The 23487-nt window shown below is 36.5% G+C and overlaps 1 protein-coding gene across 5 annotated transcripts in view; it reads right to left on the reverse strand.

Moving 5' to 3' along the window:
• Nucleotides 1-23487, reverse strand: part of LOC109057470 (kazrin-like) — a 138304-nt gene that overhangs the window by 33517 nt on the left and 81300 nt on the right. Inside the window, exon 1 of one of the 5 annotated variants that reach the window (XM_042766435.1) lies at nt 22360-22680. The exons of the other annotated variants lie outside the window; for them this stretch is intronic. Within the exon in view, the coding sequence (XP_042622369.1) occupies nt 22360-22462 (103 nt within the window). The 5' untranslated portion in view covers nt 22463-22680. Of the gene's footprint in view, nt 1-22359; nt 22681-23487 lie in introns of those variants that run through there. 5 annotated transcript variants of the gene reach the window in all.

Consider the following 23487-nt stretch of genomic DNA (forward strand, 5'->3'; position numbering starts at 1 on the left):
TTCCTCGCTGTACCATAGTAAGGTTCTCTGAAGCCATGAGGGATTTCCACGTACCTGTGGAAACGGAACAAGGGCGGCGTACCAATCTTTTAACAGACTGTATCATGAGTGTCATAAAAAAATGGCTCTTTTGTCATATCACGCCCCTTGCATCACCTGACGCCGACATGGAGTGTCATGGACATGCCACTTCCGTGAGGAATTGTGTGCATTGTGTGTCAATTACTACAAGCTTTGACAGGAGATATGAAATGGTGCTTGTCATTTTCCACATCATTATGTCAGACAGCGTTCATCCTTCGCCGTTCCCTTTAACATCTCAGCACTTTTCTTCCCCTCCCTCCCGTGGCTCAGGCTTCACGGCCGGCTGCACACCTGTACTGATGCTGCTAATTGAAGTCTCAAGTGCCCCTTTTCACTCTATCTCTGTATCTGTTCCTGTTGCTTACATGTACACAGCTCCTAATGTGACTTATTCTGTTTTTGGACACTGGACACTGTTACACTGCAAATTCCTCTTTTTTTCCCCTCATGCCACAGTGCATTTTACTAGCTACAGCGGAGGCCTTCAAATGTCTTTTTCAGACTAAGGACACCCAGTGCATAAACACACCTGTGTTACATACAGTATAAAAATGTCATTCTAAGCCTGATCTACATTAACATATAATAAATATAGAAAAGCCTTGGATCTGGATTCATTGTTCTAAAAATGTGGGAACTCCATAGCCAAGGGGCGTCCATAAAGAAATACGTTTTCAGCCCGGCTGAGTCAATAATATCCCCGTTGTGTCATGGTATCATTTTCAGGAGCTGGTCAATGGTGATGAATGACTGAAATCACATTTCTGCTTTTTATGTCTGCCCAGTTCTACAGATGCTTTTGGTTGCAATGTATTGACTGAAAGCCTTCATTATGGATTGAACATGCCCCGTATGAGGCCCCTTCACAACTCTGTGCTCTGCTGAGTCACTAATGGCATGACAAAGCCAGATGAACCATTTAATGCATTTTAATGTCATTGAAATAGGCAGTTTGTTGAAAAACTTCATCTACTGAAGTTACAAAATCAAATAATGGCATTTGTGCATGAGTTATTGTACATAATATGATGCAGCTGTAAAGTGCAGCATATTATTCAAGGCTTAATTCTTTTTGGTGCACAGAGGCTGTTAAATAAATGGGGAGAATGAACCAATCATTACCATGATAGCTACCTGTTTAAGTAGAAAGTAAAGACAAAACTGGGCAATGCTGGATTGAGAGATTGACTTACCCCTAACGTAATGCTCTTCTATTAGTATATAATACATCTCTGTATTGACTGAACTGCTTTATGGAACTGTAGTCAGACTGAATTACTCTGTGTTTGATCATCTTGATTACAGATCTTCCTTTCAGTCTCACTGAAAGTTTAGGAAATTACTCCTAACACTGAAAATGTCCCTGGGACATAGAGATTGTCAAATATTTCTTTAAAATAAACAAACAAAAAAACTAAAGATGGTTTGTAGGAGGTTGCACTAAAACTCACAGATATTTCTCATTGAATTTTGAACATAATCCAAAATGAATAATTTCTTTCACATCATGCAAAGCATGGTGTCCAGTCTTTCCTGTTTCCTCAGATTCAACTTGCTACACCCTTCAGGACTGGTTAATTTGAGAGATTTTAAATGGATCTATTGGAGGCACTTTGCACCCAACCCTGCTGAGATAGTTCATTTCTGAAATTCACTAAGACCAAATAAAAGGATTTAGAAAGAGGCTTTATAGAGTTCATTTTTCCCTTTTATACCACCAAAGTGCCATCCTCATTTTGCCTTTGGACAGTTTAGAGAGTCATTATCATTAAACTTTCACACATTCCAGACATTTCTGAATATCAAAGACTGCTTACCCCAGCTCTAATTCTGTTTGAATACAGGATCATTAGGTTAAAAACTATTTTTCTGTCCTTTCCTTTCACATTAGATCCACAAGAGCAAACACAACAAACATATCAGCTAAAGTGAAATAACAGAGTCTGGACTCTGGAGTGGTCAGATGATCCTGTGCAATAGTAAACTGTCCTCCTCCGTACCAGACATAAACCTTATATCAAAGGGTCAAAGGTTATGAAAATAATGAACAGACACCATAAGGATTTGCTATGGATTAACATAGCTAAAAGGCTTTGCTATGTGGTTGCTAGGGTGTTCTGACTGGTTGCTAGGCAGTTGCAAGCCTTGTATGGGTGGTTGCTTTATGACCCTTGTCCGAAGAACCCACATCGACTTTCTAACACTGCTGAAGAAAAACATCTTAAAGCAGCCTTAAGCAAGTCAGGATGGTCTGTTGGCTGGTTGCTAACAAGTCAAAAATACACTTGGCCATACTGAAAGACCTGCTTAGGATGGTTAAAAAAAGCATCTTAAACCAGCCTAAGCTATTTTTCTGGTCTAAGTCTAGTCAGGCTGGTCAGTAAGCTGTTTTAGAGGGGTTTTGGACACATTGTAGCTAGTTGCCCAGTTAACCATGCTTAGGCTAGTCTTTCTAGTCTTAGCCTGGTTAGGCTGGTCTGTTGACTGGTTTTATGGCAGTTTTTGGCATTTTTCAGCTAGTCACAGCTAAACTAGTTAAATACTTGCTTGGCCAGGGTGAGAGACCATCTTAAACTGGTTTCAGCATGCTTCTTTTTCTGGTCCCTAGATATGGTTTGAGTCCCTTCCTTAATATCAATCTATATGCAACAAATACACAATAAGAGACAAACGCACAGTCTGCTGGGAGCATTGCTATGAATACTGCTGACAAGGAGCCTTGCCCCTGGCCCCAGCTCACCTCTGCCTCTCTGGAGACAGCCAAACCCACGAATACACACTACAGAGAGGTCGATTTTTTCCTAGGTGGGAAAAAGGTGAACTTGGTCACATTTGGAGGCAGCATACTGTCAATTATTGTGTCTCTAGGTGCCCAAGCTCTTCCTTATTAATGCAATACCTGTCAACATAACATATCACTCAAAACATCTTGACCAGTGACATGCTGACCTGGATACCTCTGTGGAGTGGGAGGGGCTTGTGCCTGATGATGTCACAGTCTGTTTCTGGTTGTGCGCTAGACATTTAAATGAACTTTAAGATAATTGTGAGCAAGAAGAAGGATTAATTGTATAGTTTGTTTGGATAAAACTAAAGCTGCAATTATCATCCCTTTCTTCAGCTGTTTGCTGATGCTAAACTCCCTTTGCATTTCATTACGGACGTGACAGTCTTAGCTCCTCTGTTAAAGCTGCTAGTTAACGAGAAAACACACTGCATTATTAATCATCGCTAAGTAGACAGAAGAGTAAAAGGACCAGGAGAGAAGTCATAATAAAATAATAAATATAAAAACAGTAAGGTTGGTCTAAATGCTTTAATATGTAAGAAATTAACAGATGCTCATATGGAAATATTTGTGCACATATTCCAGTGTATGTATTCTATCTTTGAAACCAAAACAGCAGTATAATTAAAAAAAATTCTGCTTTATTTAATAGTAAAATAGAAAAACATGTAGGCATATGCAAATAATGTACATTGGCTGATGGCTTAACACTCACGTAAACTTTAATTGAAAGCAAAAAATAATTACTAGTTGTTCTTAATTTTTATCCTTCTTACTACATTACGTATTCACCACACGCTGTCACCGGCACTTATGAACATGTTATTTGGAGAAAGCCAATTAAATGTGCATTAGTGTGTGGTTTCAGATTTCTAAATGCTGAAGACCAGGTTTTTCACACTAAATAAATAAAAACATTTTGGTTTTTGCATTTCTGTCTGCATTTGTAAATTTAAAATAAGAGGCTGAAATTGACTCTCTGTCTATGAGCGTTGCTGAAAATCCATCGCATTTTTTTTTTTAAGATTTAAATTTGGATTTCATGACCACAGGCGTAGATCGCAAAGGCTAGAGAAAATATCCGTATTGTCAATATCACAAATCAATACTGTAAATCAAATTTCCTGTTGAAATTATATCTAGACCTCTACTTCTGACCTATATTTAATAATAAAAGCATTATTTCTCATTAAACGGTAATCTTAATCTCATGTCTCTAAGACACAAACACGAACAAGTGGACCTCATCCAAATTCAGTGTGGTGTGGAGGAATGCTGACAGTACAAAAAAAAAGCTTTTCTCACTTAGATACATTACGCAGCAGTTACAGAGTATCATTAGCACGGCTATGCCGCAGATGGCATTGATGAATCGAAACAATCTTCTCTGTGATTAGGAGTTGTGGTAAGAGTGAGAAGGGTCTGAAAAACTGGAAGGAGAAAAGCTTAAGGCAGCTTGAACACTGGGCCCTCCACTGGAGAGAGTTTTTTTTTTGTTTTTTTTTTGGCATTGATGGAGTACAGAATGATATTGTGTGGGTTTAGAAGCTTGAAAATCCTTCATGCTACCATTTTAGAGGGTCTTTATGTTTGGTCGGCAACAGTGAAATCCTGTTCTGTTTAGGGAACAGAAACAAATTTGAATTTTGAATTTTGGGGTTGGCAAGATTTTTTAATTTTCTGGAAGTCTCTTATGCTCATCAAGGCTGCATTTATTTGATCAAGTAATATTGTGAAATAAAAAAATTGAAAATGTAAATTTTATTTTAACATATTTTAAAATACAATTTATTCCTGTGATGCAGAGCTTTATTTTCAGAAGCCATTATTCCAGTCTTCAGAGTCACATGATCCTTCAGAAGTCATTCTCATATCCTGATTTGGTGCATTTCTTTTCATAATCAATGATGAATATAAAGTTCAAAAGCATGCATTCTGACTACAAAACATTTTGGGCTTCTGTACATTCATTCTACTTCTGCACTAGTCTTCTTCCTGTCTGGTTTGTGACTGACTGGAATACCATTTATATGAGATATGAGAACCTTTGGGCCCATCTTAAGTGTCCTGATGGGTGCAAGTGATCAAAAGCTCAAGCCCCTTCTCCATCATCTCTCTCAACCCTCAGAAATTCAGTCTGAGTTTTGTCCCAGCAGACAGGATGTTGCCAATGGCTGGAAAAATGTTGTTTATTAATCGGTATTTATAGTCACGGACAACAGAGGAAATCAATAGGCACTGCACATTAAGCCTGAGATGATGCTTCAAGGACTGTGTGATTGACTGCCACTGTGTGTGTGTGGATACCATCAGTTCCACAACAATCCACTGCCCAGAGCAGAGGCTTTCCGAAGACACCCCCTCCCCTCGCCTCACCAGAAACCTGCCAATTCCAGATAAAATATATGGATAAAATGCTGCAGAAGGAATCATTAACATACATTCATTGGAAAGACTGTATTTCCCCAGCAAAGTTTTACTAAAGGACAGTAGGTTCACCAGTCAGAGCACTAACCAGTTAACAATGCAGCACACCAGAGTTTGTAATGACAGTGTGAGGAACTGTCATTGAGATAAATGGGAACGCTAATGAGACAGTTTCTTTAATGACACCTGAGATCAGGATTCAGGTAGGGAATCAGTCTTGGATCAACGTGAAAGGCCAGTGTCTGTTCTCAAATCATTAAACAGCACCATGATGCGGTGCACACAAGGGGCAGATGAAATACAAAGGTCAGCAATTAAGCAGCATGAAACAGGCGCAGACAGAGGAAGCAGGGGGTGGGAAGAAACCCAAAAGCAATAAGCAGAAGAAGATTACTGCATGTCAGAGCTGTCAACATACATATGCAGTATGCAGTAATCTACATATACATTTTATATATATATGACTGCTATATATATATATATATATAAAATGTAGTATATATATATATATATATATAAAATGGAAAAAGATCAGTAGCTGCAGGATCAGTCATCCATTTTCATTTGCTACATATCCATTAAGAGAAAATGTCTTCATTATAGAAATCACTTTACATGTTTACACTTATTTTAAATAAGAGATGAAAAATGTAAAAATTCTGGCGAAAACAATAAGCCCATAATTATTAAGATGCTATGTCATTAATTACTGTAGGCATCATTGAGAGCATTTTTAAGATTAATTTTAATTAAGTGGAATCTAAAGGTAATGTAAACGTAAAAACAGAAAAAATAGCATGAACATTTAAATATCTAATATCAACTGTAACTGATAAAATATATATGATGCTCAAAACCGATCTGATCTATCATGAATACTCAAACTAAATAGTCTGATACCCTAAACTAAACTAAAAGATAAGATTTTCTTTTTAAAAAAAAAAAAAAAAAAAAAAAAACGAAAAGTTGCTTGCACTTATATAGCTCTTGAACTTGAAGGAGGCACTCTCCACTGGATTTAATCTCTAAAGTTTGATTTTGGTGTATGATGGGCATGTTCAAGTGTAGCATTTTTCTCAAGGAGCTTAAATAAATATCATTATAAAACGGATTGTTCTGGTCCTTGATTCTGATTGGTTGAGCCGCATTCGAAGCTGTTGTAAATTACACTACAAACATACACCATTGTTTACTTTTCTGTGTTGCTCAGCAACCACTTTGTTGGAACCATATACATATATAAATACCAAGACGCCTCATTGGCCGCTTTGAGCAATTGCTGTGATACGTCAACGCGCCCGCCATTATAAAAAAAACAAAATTAAACTAAAAACTAAATTTTTTTCTGTATAAAAACACAATAATGTCTACATTTATCACCGATTTCAGAGTTTTGTGATCTACATGCCTCAAGTTATTTAGTTAGGTTTGGAAAGTTATTAATTTTTGTAAGAAATTGTGAAAGCTCACATTTGTCTCACTTGTTGATTTCGTTGATTTTTACGGATTACAATTCTAATGTTAATTCAGTATAACTGTGACATATATATGTAATGTAATTTGAATGTACATTAAATGAAATTAAGTTGTTTCATTGCTTTCTCTGTGTTCAACCCCAACATTTTAGCTTTTCTTGTAATTCAGGTCAGAACACAGCTCCTTCCCTTTGAAATAATGGGGAAAAAAAATTGAAATAATACATCTTTTAACACTAATAATTTACCATCACTGAGAAAATTGAATACAACCAGTGAATACAAATCAAAAACTGACACACTGGTATTCACTTTTTATTTTTATAGCACTCTATAGCCTACAGTTAAACTCCACAACAAACAATAACAAATGCAACTGATAAGCCTTTATGGATCCAGTAAAACTTACAGTGGTAAAATATTATTCACTGATACAGCGCACAGTAAAAATATAGTAAAAGTGATACGTAGTATTAAAAAGTATATATAGTACAACTTGTAGTAAAGTGAATAATATAAAAAGAGAGTACAACAGTACAATTACATAAGTGATACAATAGATTTATAATAGCACAAATTATATGAATAATATGGTTAATACCATAATAAATAAATGAATAACAATAGATAAATAATAGCAAGAAGAATATGTAATATCAAGGGTGGAATAATACATAATAGAAATTAATGAAGAATAAATTAATAGTAAATTATAAAGTAAAATAAATAATCGTGAAATGTACATGTATGTCTTATAATAGTATTTGCGGAATAATTATTAAACAAATTAAGACACAACTAATAACACAACACAAAAAAAATATGGACGTGAATTACAAATTGTGTTTAATTAATGAGCTCCTTAAGTATAATATATACATGTACACACACACACACACACACACACACACACACACACACACACACACACACAAACACAAGATCACACACACACACACACACACATATATAATAAAAACATCCTCTGAATCATTCTCAGCTCAAGATACACATTTTATTTCAGTTTTCAGTTCTAGCTTTCCCTGAGAATAGAGCAGTTTAGTTGTGATGATCAATAAAGACTCATTCTCCACCCCTTCCCTCAAGATTTTCCTATATTTTATTAAATTAATGAGTAAAATAATGTAAACAACTTGATGATGCTTGACATTTTGCTCTACAATGCAAATTACACACACCCATGCAGAAAACATACATTTTGAAACATGGTTATTTTCATATATGTTAATACATTGGAATGTTTGGGGTGTGAGTGTGTGCAGTTTACATTGTACAACAAAATGTCAAAGTATAGTTATGTTTAACAGACCAGAATGAGATGCAAAAATAATAATCATTATTAGAACATCAACAGTACAATTATTAGAACATCAAGGGCAATAATAAACAATGATTTTGTCATGATATTGTGGCTTGACTTATGCAGTTTTTGTGTAAATACACAGTACATGATCAGCATTAAACAGCCTGTGTAAATAATTTTAAATGCAGTCTATAGTATTGTGATTGACTGAAGAATCTGGTTATATTTAAATATTTGACAAAAACGACAGAGACATTTAATAAGGTAATTGTATTAAATGATATTGTTATAAAAATTACCCTTACCAAGGTCAAAAATGCTCCTGGAAGTCTTTTCTGGGGAGAGAGAGAGTGGTTTGAATATAACCAGGGTCATTCTGGCCTATTCTGGGCTTTAACTAGTACAGATACAACATTAGTCCTGTTTGCAATTAGCTGGAAATATAGAGAACAGGCTTTCTTCAGCTTTCCTTGTCCTGTTTGCAATTAGCTGCCCAAAAAAAAAAAAAAAAACCATATACATACATATATATATATATATATATATATATATATATATATATATATATATATATATATATATATATAGTTTTCAAAGTTTTATGATAAGCTATGAAGTCCTTATGATCAAGTGATGATAAACTTGATCTTTGTAAATAAGTAACGTAAGTGAATTTCAAGAGCGATGCTTTAGCTCTATCCCTAATCCTGGCAGTCTGAGACTTGTCAAAGTACTCACTGTACATATTGTGCTCATAACACAATTTAGTTTATGATATAAACTACAATATAAGTTAAAACTTAATAAGAATTCATTTAAACTTTGATTTCTTATAAAGTCTCAGCTTTTACAGCAAACTAGTGATATTGGTAGCTATTAATAGTCTGACAATGGTGACTAATTAGCTGTCAACATAATGTTAAAAATGACCAAAAAACATCCAGAAAGAACTGTTCAGTCTTACCTGTGAAAGATAATACCCCGTTTTTATTAATATCATTACACTTTATTTGCTCTGTTTTATTCTGTGAAACCTTACTAAGTATATGGAATAACCATTTTATAAAAGCAATAAGCACCGTGAAGCCGTTGTTTACAGTGAATTTATAACAGCTAAGGGGCATTGTTAGGCACGACGCAAAAGGGAGTTTGTCTTCTTGGGGTTTATTGCTTTAGTATACCATAGCTACTGTACCATAGCTACTGGTTATGATTGTAGCCTTTGTAAATAACACAAAATGTATGGCTCCAGATGAATAAATCTATTCTAAAATAGTTATTAAAAGAAAAAATAAAATAAAAGCATTAAAGGGGGATTCACCTTCACCTCCTAGACATCAGCTTCACCCTTCATTTCTTTCATCCTCCACCTAAGACTTACACTAATGCGAAAGTCTTGGAAACTTATTACTCACTCCTATTCTTTTGTGTAGGTGATGATGGATCAGTCAAATAAAGTGTATTAAAGAAGCATTATAATGATAATGAACTGATATAGCTCCCTATCAAAGGTGACAATGTATCACTAAATGAAGTGTACAATCCATTTGAATGACAATGGCTGTCAAAGACAATGCTGCAGGCGATGATTCAAAGATCCATTTTGCTGCAGAGGGCCATTGCAGTTCTATTCATGACTGGTGTGGAAAAAATGCTTTGTAGGCAGTTTGGAGATATCCAAAATAAAAAAGTCAATGGTGCTCTGAAATACTTGGGATCTGGGTGAATCATCATAATATCTGATAAGTAGTTGCCTTCATGAGTTTAAGCAAATATAATTTCTTGCAACAACAGCCTCATGGTGAATATGCAATAATGATATAGTATTACTCTATTATTCAAGTGCTTTTGTCAGCCCGGACTCTATGTGGAGAACTCAGCGCATGATTTTTCTCATACACACACAAAGTTTAAATACAGTCTTATTCTCATTGTCTTTTCAAGAAAATACCTCTCATTCCTGATGAATGGAATATAGATCAAACAGACAATTCTGTGCGGAATGTAAGGAGTGATGAGGTTTGTCAGAATAATGCGAGGAAAAAATCCCTTTGAACACGGGATCTGTTCATGTGATGTCAGCTGTGACGATAAATATTTCAACTATTTCAGAATGCTTTCTGTAATATCTGCTGGAAATGCTGAAACATGAGTCTTTTATAAGCAGTGGGAGACCGAGAACTACTCAAAAACAACACAAGACTCCGGGATTCCTTGAGAGTTTTGAAAATTACCTCTCACGTCTCTATACCTCCATCATATTCCACACAGCTCTGTTGAGTTCCTCCATTCACCATGAACTAAGACTGACAAGAACACACACACAGGAAGCGGATATCATCATCTTTTGGAAGGCCAAACAAAGTAGTTTCGCTTTCAGTGAAACACACAGCGTCTATATGACATGGTGGCGGCGGTCAATTTAAATTTGACAGTCCTAAAAATGCATTTTTGTAACACCCTTTTTCCTTTTATATTTTCTACAGATGTCTAGCAGATCCCCAGCAGATCCCCTGCAGATCATGGGGGTCCCAGGACAACAGTCTGAAAACCACTGAATTATCCCACAATGTGAACAGGAAAACTGGTAATGTTGTGATGACTGAGATGTTAGGTGTAAAAATCAGTAACGCATAAATAAGAAATGACAGTCCACTGGAGAAAGTAAATAAAGCCTGAGGTAAGCTCTTTTGAAGTAATGTTTTCACATGAAAACTTTTGAAAAGCAACAGTTATGATGTGTTGCATGTTCCTAATGATAAATGTATCTAGTTTAGTACTTCTCAGGCCTGTACAGTCCAAAAGACAGTGCGGGGTATTTTTCTACAGATCTGAATGATTGCTTACTTCGAAAGGGATTGACTGGGTGTGCAGGGCAATTTAAATGTTACAGAGGGCTTAGCTGGATACTAATGATCCAAGCTGCTCTTTAAGGGTCAGAAACCCACACAGGGGATCTCAAGGAAAGGTCACAGGGGTTTGACATTTCAATTCCACCTGCCACTAAAGGATAAATGAACATGCTGTATAAATCAAAACAAATATGTGGTTTACCCTATACAGCTAGCTGCTAGATTTGAGACATAATTCTTAAAATTGAGTTTGATTTCTCAAGTGCACTTTGGCATTCAGAACAGTTAAAATTACGCTTAAATCTAATGTTTTTCACAACCAAAACATGTTCAACTTTATTGTTGCCAGAGATGTCAAAGACCAGCATTTTTCATAAGGCCTCAGTCAGGGGCATTCAACAACTCAAAGACGTCTGGAGTCTAAACTTCATTCCCAGCAAAGGTTTGTTTAATCAAGGTCCAAAAATAACTTACACTGACAACAAGCTGTATAGTAAAGAAATTAAATAAGTTGGGGTTAGTCAAATTCATTTAAAATTTTCAGGTTAGCAGCCATAACATTCTGAAAGAACGAAATAGTTAATCATAAATAGTCAAAATAGTCTCAGAGAGGGCTTATTTGTCTATTACAGGTATCATTTTATTCAAATGCATTTTTGCAAATTTCCTGGCTTTATCAAGAATACTTATTATACAGTGACAAGAAAAAAATAATTGTACTTCTTGCATGGCAAATGAACAAACAAAAGTAAATTACTCTAAAAGGGTCATGACATTAAACATACACTCCACTTCAGATGCTGTTTGTCCATGTGAAGAAACAACTTTAATATTAATTTATGATAAATGATTCCTATCCCACTGGAACCAATCATGGGTCTGGATCTGAACTGCTAGTTTGCTAATTGGTGACCTCTCTCCTCTGTGTTTATTTGAGCAAAACAGGCTTTTCTGCATCTGTCGATGAAATTTTATGTAGTAAGTATCAGGCGGAGGTGACTGATAATTAATTAATAATATTAATCACAACAACCTCCCCTCTATAAAAAAAAAAAAAACCTACTACTCCCCCCTTTTATCAAAAAAATACAACAGCCATCATTATCATCATCAGAAAAAAAATAACTGACATCCATCTCGATAATGAAATGTGAGCTATAGCCAACATCTGATGAATCGCCTTACTCTTCCCATTTGGTTGCTTCTTGCTTTGCATTTCATTATTATTCCTAAATAGACTGTCTGCTCATCTTCTTTTGGACTGATGCTCAAAGATTTATCTCACAGTGCGCTCAAGATGCATCTTTGTAAGTCCCTATGCCTGTGCAGACGGCCTTTTATATTCTAGTCATTTGCACTCAAAGCCAAACAGAATCCACTTTCACAGAATGTCAAGAGCAGTAAATCTGGCAGTTATCAGTGTTACGGTCCACTGTCCAATGATTAGGGTTTGTACATCGTATATAAACACAAAATACAGCAAGGACAGCAGAAATGCAGATACATAAAAGCTGTTGTGCCGTAATCTGCTTTGACTGAGGACATACCCATGAGCGGTTCACATTCTTAATTATGTTTCAGTCACCCAGGCAAAAGTTTGAGGCTGAATGAAATATTGAGGTTGTGAAACAATGTGCAACTTCCCATTAACCCAACAATGGAACCTATAATGTCCTTCCTACATTCATTATTGAGAGTGCCATGAAATCCCTTGAAACTACTGAATGAGGGTGAAAAGTCCAACTTACTATTCCTTGCAGTACTGAAGCTCAAACAGTAGAGCATGGTGCTAGCAATGCCAAGGTTTGGTTCCCAGGGAATGCACTGGATGCATTATGCATTTGGTAAGTCGTTTTTTTTCTTTTTCTAAAACCATTAGCCAACTGCTTAAATTTAAATGTAAATGGCCTAAAGGGGGTATAAAAATTTTGTAAACACCAAGCACTGTGCAGGGTTTTGTTTTATTAAAGGGGTAGCTGCCTTTTAATTTTTTTTTTTAACTTTCATGTAGTCATGAAATCTGATCACAAGTGATCATGGGAGAATGGGAGAAGATCCATCTTGCCTGAGTACTTGAGGTCAGATCATCAGAGACAAATCTTAATACCAGGTTTAAACTGGGCCAGAGACGTTCATCTGATAGAGACTTCCAATCACAGCTGTACCAGGCCCTCATCTCCTTAACTTTGGGAGCTTTGCTGAGCACGCCGATGAGATAAGGTTGGATTTACAGTACACCAGAGATTAAAGCTACAAAATCTGTCTGAAAGAAATCCAACACAAACAAATCCAACACACACAATGGCACAACAAGATGCTTTTCAAAAACATACACACAACCAACACAGAGGCACTATGAGTAGCTAAGACAGCTATAAAAGATATAAAAATAACTGATGGTTATAGAAAAGGGGGAAAAAATCCCTTTCTCAAACAGATGCTTTTTAGTATTCTCATGGAGTGAAGGGACATTTGGAGAATGGCAGATGCTTAAATGACCTGTCTCCCTCAGGTCCGTACTTCAGATTCGTTTCCTTGTCACACATACTGGCCTATCACCAGCTCTGCCACAGACTTCCAGTCCAGGTGACCAAGTAGTCAGTAAGGGACCCAGGCTTCACCATGACGGGTCCCAGTTGGCTTTACTCAGTGATCTGTGAGCCTGAGCAAGCTGCCAATTAAGGATGTGCATTTTGGTCATTTGTATGTATATATTCCAATTGGCAAGGGGATGCTGCACTATTTATTTTCTGGATCCTGTCAAGACAAAGTTTGAATGATGCCTTGACAAAGCCCTATTTGAAGTTTTGAAAGTTTTACAGAGAGAGAAAATGAAAGAGATATAGTACAATCAACTGACAGACAGACAGATAGAAAAACATTGCTTTGTTAAAATTAATTGGGTGAGTCACACAATTAATGTTACCATGATCAATCATTTTTGAGTACTTGGAATATGCTACCTGAATATGCCAGCACAGTCAATTGTAATAAAAGTGCTAAAATTTGCTTCAAAAGCAATATATCTTGCCAAAAAAATCACTGATGCTTCATTAGAAACCATCAGTCATGAAGACATCATATGAAGACCAATAATTATATTTTAAACTGCCTGCAACTTATCTTCTCCATACATCGATCCCCAGAGAGTGGAGGCTCAAATCGACCAGAGCGCAAAAAGCAGGTCTAAACACAATAGTATGAAAAATTAAAGCACACCTGTGAGGACACAGCAGCTCTCCGGTGAGACGTCTGATTCACTACATTTGAATTATTGATCAGAGCCCCTGCTGACAGCTGTACATATGAGAAAAGCCTCACATGTTTGAGAACCGTTAGTGACTTGTCTGCTCAGGTTTACATAGTACTACTGATCCATGACAAGAGAACAGACTAGCTTTCTGAATTATACATTAAAAGTGGTCTGTCCTTTGCTATGGTATTGCAGGTAAAGGTGATCACAAGACAACATACTTGTATATTCACAACAAAGCCTGTCAGCAGACAACAGTTCAATTGTGCAATATACTTAAGTTTTACTTCAACTTGTTGTTTTGTCACATAATAGGGCTGGTCAGACACTAGACACGAGTGTGTGTGCCTGTTAAAATGTCAACCCTAATGTCAGCGTTGTTTTGTTAGCAAGGCATTGTACTATTCGAGCGCCCAACTTGTTGTTCGACCACCCGTGTGGCCATTGCAAAAGTGAAAAATGTTCAAAACCACTCTTTGTCACATATTTGCACTCTTTTAAAGGAACTGTTCACCCAAAAATGAAAAAAATTGCTGAATACACTTGCCCTCAGGCTGACTAAGATGTAGAGGAGTTTGTTTCTTTATCAGAACAAATTAAAACTAAAAAGATTATAACTTCACAATAATCCACAAGTAATCCACATGAGGCCAGTCCATCAGTTATCCATCAGTTGTGAATCAAAAAAGGTGTGCGTTTGTAAGAAACAAATTCATCATTAGGTGTTTTAAATTTAAAGCATTGCTTCTGGCCAAAATACAAGAGCATAATTTATAATTATGCTTCCTTGAGTGAAAAAGTGCATCCACTGCTGTCTTTTCACAGCGAAATCTACCAACATATTTTAGATGGTTTTCACTTGTAAATGACTTCATCTGTGAATATTTGTCTCCTAATTAAGATGAGGTGACATTTCTGGATTATGGATATTTTTTTGATTAATGGATTGAGGATATTTCAGATGGAAGCCACAGTCTGAAGTGAAAATGTCAAACTCGCAGCTTACATTAATTGATGGACTGGAGTCATGTGGATTACTTGTGGATTAATGTGATGTTTTAATCAGACTCTCATTCTGACAGCACCCATTCACCGCAGAGGATCCATTTCTCCAAATCTGTTCCGATGAAGAAACAAACTCATTCACATCCTGGATGGCCTGAGGATGAGTAAATTTGCAGCAAATTTTAATTTGTAGGTGAACTATTCCTTCAAGTACACTCGCACTCAAACTGAATCTAGTTAGCTAGCATGAAAAACAGTAAGACGTCACTCTTTTCCTCCGGTGTCTCATTAGAAAGTGTGCTGATGGCATCGGTGGTACGAACGGAAGTGTTGGCTTCGGGCCCTGTGTTGATAGTCGTCTGTCAGAATGGGGTCTCTCCCACTCCTCCTCCTCTTTTCAAGTTAATGGAGTGCTTTGATGACATTAGGCATTTCCTCCGGCTGCAACACGCATAGGGGGAAATGAAAGTAACATATTGGCCCCTGATCGATATCGGGATGGGAGACGTGGGGGGAATACAGCAGCGGCATCGAGAGACTGCGTCACCGCTGCAGCTCGAGGAGGTGATGAGAGTGTGTTCAAGGCAAAGCGATGAAAGTGCCGATCAATGCAGTCGAGACCCTGGAAAGATTTCTAATGAATGAATCATGCTCACAGAGGTCTTTCAGCATTTAGACCTGGATCTCCAGAGCAATTCCTATACTAATAAATTCAAGGGTTATTATAATAATGCATGTAAACAAATAATTATGGTTGAGATAGACAGATCATATATGACACTATTAATGTCTCTAGAGGCTGTCACAGTTTATATTATTAGTGTCGTTCCGTATTAAGTCTTATGGCTTTTCTGAGTGTCAGCTATGTGATGATTTTTTTGAGTATCAGTGAGAAGTGCAAATTAATTCATAGATGATAATTAATTCAATCATTTTATGCTACCCAATGCCAATACTGCAAACATGTCACATTATTCAGAGTGACAAGGTTAAAAAAAAAAAAAAAAATGAAGAACATTTTTTTTCCATAAGTCAGCCTTTTTCTTGCTACCAAAAAAGGAGTGCAAACAAATAACTCACACAGATGCTTATACCAATCTGTTTGCCACAAAACAAGCCAGCAGCGATACATACATTTACAGCAGGAAGGAAACTATACCACGACAAACTTGCTTATGAATCAGAGCTGCTGGAAGACTCTAAGGATTATTGGCCATTGGAGTATTGCTTTCATTTATTTTTGCAAGACTACAGACAAATTTTCCACTCTGATGTGTGGCATTACATGATTTCGCAATTTCAGCAACATAGTAAAAAATACATTTCCTAATCAGTATTCTTTTCTGTTTTTTCAGTAAAAACATCTAAATGTCCTTAGAGAGATAGTTCACTCATAAAATGAATAATCTATTATCATTTACTCACCCTCATGTTGTTCCAAACCTGTATGACTTTCTTTCTTTCTGTGGAACAGTAAACATTTTGAAGAAAAATATATTTGTTGTTGTTTTGTTTCCCACTGATGTCAAATATACAGACAAAAACATTCTTCAGAATATTCTTTTGTGTCAATACAGGTTTGGAACAACATGAAGGAATGACAGAATTGTAATTTTTTCACTCTCCTTTTTTCTAATATGCTGATTTGGAGCTATTGCAGCAGGGAAATACATAAAAGGATGTGAAACCAATGATAAAAACAGCCAAGGGAAACCAAGTGGCACATATGTCAGGCATACAAAATAGTTCTCAGAGAATCCACTCCCACTGTTCTGATGAAGCCTGTAATTAACGGCCTGCTATGTGGTGATATTAATTAGCATCAAAGTTATAAAGCCTATGAAGTTTGCACTGTCAGGGCCTTTGGCCTCTACTTATGGATCAGTCAGGAAAGAGGACCAACTGTCACTAAAGGAGAAGCTGAATTATTCTTAGTTAATGGCAGCCTTTCCACGCATTAGAGATGCAGAGATTAATATGCATGTACAAGCCAATTAAAACAGAGGACATTCTGTGCAAAAACTTTACGAGGATCACCAAAAATGTGGTTAAGCAAATGTCGTCTGGCTAATTTTAGACAAAATCACAAGGTCACATTTGAGAATATAGGAAAGTCAAGAGAAAATGAGTGTGAGGAGCACTACATTTCAGGAACACTTCGTGACCACTCTGACCCCGGATCAGGACAAAGAGCAGACAGGCTATTCATCTTTTGTGCACGCTCACAGTTTGAGCAATTAGGGGTCCCTCTATAACTGGCTTTCTGACCCCAACTGTGGCATGATTAAAATAAATTGCTCAATTAACTCTAGCCTTGCGGTATAAACAATTTGCTGATCCGAGTTGATGTTTGATTCAGATTTCCAACTATCTGCCCCTCAGACAAAAGTCTAATTTGTGCCCTGATTGCATGGACAAGGCTAGAAAAATCGGAGCAATTACAATGACAAATGGACATCTCATTATCCTGAAGACTGAGATGGGATATCAGTGTAGGTGTCTTCATAGAAGTTAAAAGTTTTGTTCCAAACTAATGCCTCCATAAACAAACCAATTGTTATAATGCACGCCCACACTTCTCAGAGCATATAAGCTCAGTGGTGGAGTTTTACGATTCCTGAATATCTCTGAGAATGGACCTCTATGTGATTAATGTTAAGTACAGACAATAGCCGACTGGCTTAGCGGTTGACAGGGTGATTGATCTGTCCTCATTACCAGCTGTAGAAGAGGAAGAGCTTACTGTGTGTCAGTATCTATGTCCATGTCCTAGCAGATTGACACTTCTCCTACTTCTTACTTCTGTTTTGTCTCCTCTTCCCTTGGTTCATTCTCATTTTTCCTGATTTTCTACATATAAAATTGATTTTTAAAGGGATAGTTCACCCAAAAATGAAAATTAGCCCATGTTTTACTCACCCTCAGGGCATCCTAGACATATCTGACATTCCTCTTTCAGACGAACACAATAGCAGTTATATTAAAAATTGGACTGACTCTTCCAAGCTGCATAATGGCAGTGAATGATGTCCCTGTTTTTAAAGCTGAAAAAAGTGCATCCATCCATCATTAAACTACTCCACACGGCTCCAGCGATGTGTTAGTGTGAGAAAATAAAAGATTTGTAAAAATTTATAAACTCTAATCTCCAGCTTCCGGTCATTCAAGCAGGCGCTTGGCGTTCAAGCGTAAGATGTAGGCGTAGCGGAAGGCGCAACGTAAGCTCCGGGGAGAAGAGTGACAAACTCTAATTGTATTTGTCTGAAAGAGGAATGTCATATATGCCTAGGATGCCCTGAAGGTGAGTAAATCATGGTCTAATTTTCATTTTGGGGTGAACTATCCCTTTAATGATAATGTTTAAACTATCCATAACCCTATGAAGGGACTCAACAATTAGAAGTTACTGTTACCGAAATATGCAATTATACACACACACACACACACTCACACACACACACACACACACACACACAGTGGTTATGGGATGAGCAGTTCACTGATTCAAAATAATTTATTAATAATAATAATAGTAAATATTAAGTTAAATCTATATGTTTAATATTATATTGTTCTCTATTGCACTCTGTTCTACCTGACTTTACACTTCCTCCTCATGAAACTCCAGTCAGCCTCTAATTAATAAGCTCTTGACGACTAGGATTTCCTTAGAAGGAGGAACTCTGGAATGATTTCCAGTGATGTGGGCAGCATTGCACAGGGTACTCTGTAAATAAAAGCCAGTGAGACTGCAGGCAGTGAACTGGGCCAGTGTGGATCAATGTCAGCTTCACCAGAGCCAACAAAGGAATGTGATTCCCCATAATGGAAAAGAGAACAATGCTACCAAGGCTGCCACTGTGTGACATACCATATGAGTCACTGTGAGCGAGGGAGAGAAAGTAGAAAATTGCTGAGAAGTAAATAAAGCTTACTGTGAAAAACGGTTTGAAATCTTGTGATTTCTTGGCACAAGGGACAAATTAACCACTACAGAATTTAATTAAAATAGAAAACACATTACAAGAAAAGACGCTGTATCAAGTCTAATGAGTGCACAAGAGAAGTTGCAATACCCGATTCATAAGGAATCATTCTTTTGAGTCAAATCATTTGATTCATTTCATAAAACATTTCACTCACAATTCTGACTCCAGTTTAACTCTAATCTGGTTACAATGGTTACAGAGAGAGCAATGAGAGATTATAAGTGAAAAAGAACTTAAATTTAAGCATTCTACATGAATCTCTTTTTCATTTGGGTGAACTAATCCTTTAACATAAGGACAGATCTATAAATACAGTATATGCTCAGAAAAATTCACTAAAACATCCTTGCTCTTGTAAATAGTTTAAATAAAAATCCCTCACACTCTTACAACACAGGTGAAATGAGGCAAGCTTTGCTACACTATGTATTTAGGGCAGAAGAGTATCTAAAACACGTCAGGATGTCCCTGGCGGCACCTCCATGTCCCTGATGGGACGTTTGAGAAGCGTTTCAACCCAAGCTCTCCTCTTCAGCGGTGTTTAATTAACAACACAGGAATCCTAATTATGGAGACCTCAGCATTGATTTTATTTAGGCAAGATTTAACCAAAAACAGCCTCAAGAGATGTTCAGAGCAGCTGGCGAGGCTCAAATGGAAGATGAATTTCTTTGCAAGTGCCCGAAAATAACTCTCATTAAAGGCTTATAATCAATGTGCCCTCTAAAATGCATCATCAAACATGCTCACTCTATGTCCATACAAAGTATTTAGTATCTCAAAAAGTCAAATGCAAATTTGATAGAAGCAAGGACGGACAACTTTTTCAATTTCGTAACAAAAAGTTTTATTTTATATTATCCATATCAGATGTAAAATTACCTGTCATTCCAACTCAAATGAATCCTTTGGTAACCCTGTAAAATGAGTGTCTCCATTAAAAGGAACATTTAACAGCTGTGGCCTTGCTTTACATTTCTAGCATATCTTTTAGGAACTTCACATGGTCCTTCCATTATTTAATTGTCAAAATATGCCCATTAAGCTACCATTCATTTCTCAAACTGAGCTCAAAAGAAAACAGAAATTATTAGCTCTATTTAGGAAAGAATGAGCAGCACTGATATGTCAGCATGGCTGTGGGATGCAGGCATGCAGAAAGAACTGAGAGGAATGAGTCTGATGTCATAACGCCTTGAAGATAAATATTTTCTTATAATATAACATATCCACATGAGGGACTGCGTTGGGTCTAATGGCACTTTACTCACTCAGAGAATACCATCTTAGTTGCTAAGCAACGGTTACATAAAAAACACAAGCTTAAATTTGAATCCCCTTTGCACATGAAAGTGTCTGGGGATAAAGTGGGTAAAAGTATTCCACTGTTTTTAAGAAGAGGGAATGAAGACGAAGACAAAAGACAGTTAATTATAGGTGGGAGAAACTCACATAATTACACTTCTTGCAAAGCATCACAGTACCTTCATTTTTTCCTCCTCCTTATCATCCACAAATGTATGCAATTAATTCAGCCTGAACTGCTTAACATTGATTCCATTAAAACTTTGATTTGTAGATCATTTCAGGTGTAGGTAAGTCTCAGATGTGCTATTTTGTGTTTTTGTAAACCTTATCAACTTCTCATTCACATGATCAAAATTTATAGTTAAAGGGCTCTTAAAAAGACTGTACTTAATCTTTGTATATGAACAAAACTGGGCCATTTATTTAGAGAACCCTCTATGCTTGCAGTGGTAAAGATCATGTCATCATATCAGACACACTTTTACAGGGCTTTACAGTGAACATCTTAAGTAATTAAAGGTCAGACGTCACTACATAGAACATTACTAATATACTTCAGCAGCACAGCTGGCGATTACTGTGACATTTTAATCACTGTTAATCATTCGAGTCACTTTTACTCATTGTTAATCACACATAATGAATCAAACTCTTCACCCTGGCATACGCATGAACCTCCTCCAATATATGAATATTGTGATTTCTGCAGTTCCTAGAATAAGCATGCTTAAATCATGCAAATTACCTCCTCAGTGTTGACTATTTTCACAGTTTCTTTGCAATGTATTTGTCATGTTTGTTTCATCTCCTTGAGTTACTGTACATGTCTTGTGGTGATAAAAAAGAATGCATCTCCTGCCTTCATGATGAATTTTTAGGCGTTGCTTTATGCGTTGTGGAATGTTAAGAACTACACATGATTGGTTGAAAAGCTTGATGCAGAATTAAATGAGTGTATACAGTATACGTAACATCATCTTCCTATTTTTAAGAAAACCACGTAATAAAACATTACTTGTAGCAAATCCTCTTATAAAAAAGTATTATTCTGAGAGAAAATGCAATGGAAAGTAGACCAAACAACATCATCAGTGTGCGCACATATGGCACTGTGCAACCCAATGGAAAGCCAGTTTACTTGTCCAAAGAGAAATGGTCAACATTGCAGAGTTCAGCTGCAGCATTTGGCTTCACTTTTCGTGAACAATGCTGTGTGACAATGAGGGAGGAGTACTGCAATTGCAAAAATAAAATAAATAAATAATCTTGCTTATTTTGAGACATCTAAGATTTCCATTTGGCTTCTGACTAAGCTCATTATTAAAAGTCTGTGTGACAATGAGGAAGGATTACAGCAAATATAAAAATTTAATTAAATAATGTAAAATAATAACATCATAAAATATTTAAAAAATAATAATAATTAAAATAAGAATGATCTTGCTCATTTTGACACATCAACTCCTGTGCTACAGTAATTTAACAATGAAGGTGACATCCAAAGCGATTCTTTCTTTTCACCAGCCCTAGCATGAGAAAACCGCTGGTGTCAGATGCCATGATTCTGCTGAGCTCAGTTTCAAATGATGGCTTGAAACCTGAAATCTGTGAGGGCACACCTGAAGAGGTTAAAATGAATCTTCTACTAACCACAGCCCCCTCTCTGACATACAGAATAAATCCCGAACCAGCTAAAACAATAAGAGCAGACAAATTCCACAGTAGTAAGTAGGACAATGCACATCTGGTGGATGACAGCCAGTGGATTATAGTCTCTATTTGATGCTAATGCTAATATCCTTTGCTGTTCTTAAAGGCCTGTCCGAACTAAGGGAGCACGTTAAAACAGTTTACCTTGCATTAGATCCTCCTCATCCGTGACCCAGGGCACACAGCCAGGCCAGCACATACCGTCTTCCATCCAGAACCAGGAAGTCTCCAAATTCGCTCTCTCCATCCCGGTGTAACATTACCAAACTAAGGCTGCCAGTTGTTGTGGTACACTCAGGAATCTCCTCAGTCAACTGACCCATCCATTGCTGCTTCAGCAGCTGGTGCAGTCCTCCCCATCCCCCTTTACTCACTATAACACTTTCTTGCCCTGCCCAGGAAGTGGGCTGCAGAGCAGATGGTTAGTTTCTCTCTCACTTTCTTTCTCTTACTGAACCCTCCCATTATACTTTAATCACAACCACTTTCGGAGCAGCAATGTCACAAATATGTGATATATATATATATATATATATATATATATATATATATATATATATATATATATATATATATATATATATATATATATATATATATATATATATATATATATATATATATATATATATATATATATATATATATATATATATATATATATATATATATATATATATATATACATATATATATATATATATATATATATATATATATATACATATATGTATAACATCTTGCTCCCAACATGTAACTCAAGGAAGAGAGAGCGCACGGCCCGGGTGAACTCGAACTAAAGGCCCCTTTGAAAGTTTGGTGAGGGCCCTTAGTTGGCCCTGGACTCCTGGTTGAGAATAACTGTGTAAAGGGCTTTGGGGCACGTTGCTTTGAACCACTTTAACAGATGAACTTCAGTGGCCTATTGCATTCAGTTGTTTTTTTTTTTTTTTTTTTTTTTTTTTAAAGAAAGTGCCTATTTATGGTTATGTATAAATTATGTGCAGAAGAGGTATTTTAAAAAGTTAAAATACTAAGGATTTGCTAGGAAGTGCACTGTGCTGACCACAGAGGACAGTCAATTGCGCCTGTTACAATGTCAGCAATATTACTGGGAATGTCAGTCATTAGTTGCTGAGATGCATAACTTTTATTCTAGCCTGTACTAAATGCTAGCTCAACTATGTGTGTTCATAAAAATGTGCTTTAAGTTTCAGTGACAGAACAAGAGAGCAAAGAGAGGTGTAAAAGAAGGAAGAGACTAAGTAATTC

The sequence above is a fragment of the Cyprinus carpio genome, chromosome A11 (genome assembly GCF_018340385.1).
Source record: "Cyprinus carpio isolate SPL01 chromosome A11, ASM1834038v1, whole genome shotgun sequence".
Lineage (NCBI taxonomy): Eukaryota > Metazoa > Chordata > Actinopteri > Cypriniformes > Cyprinidae > Cyprinus > Cyprinus carpio.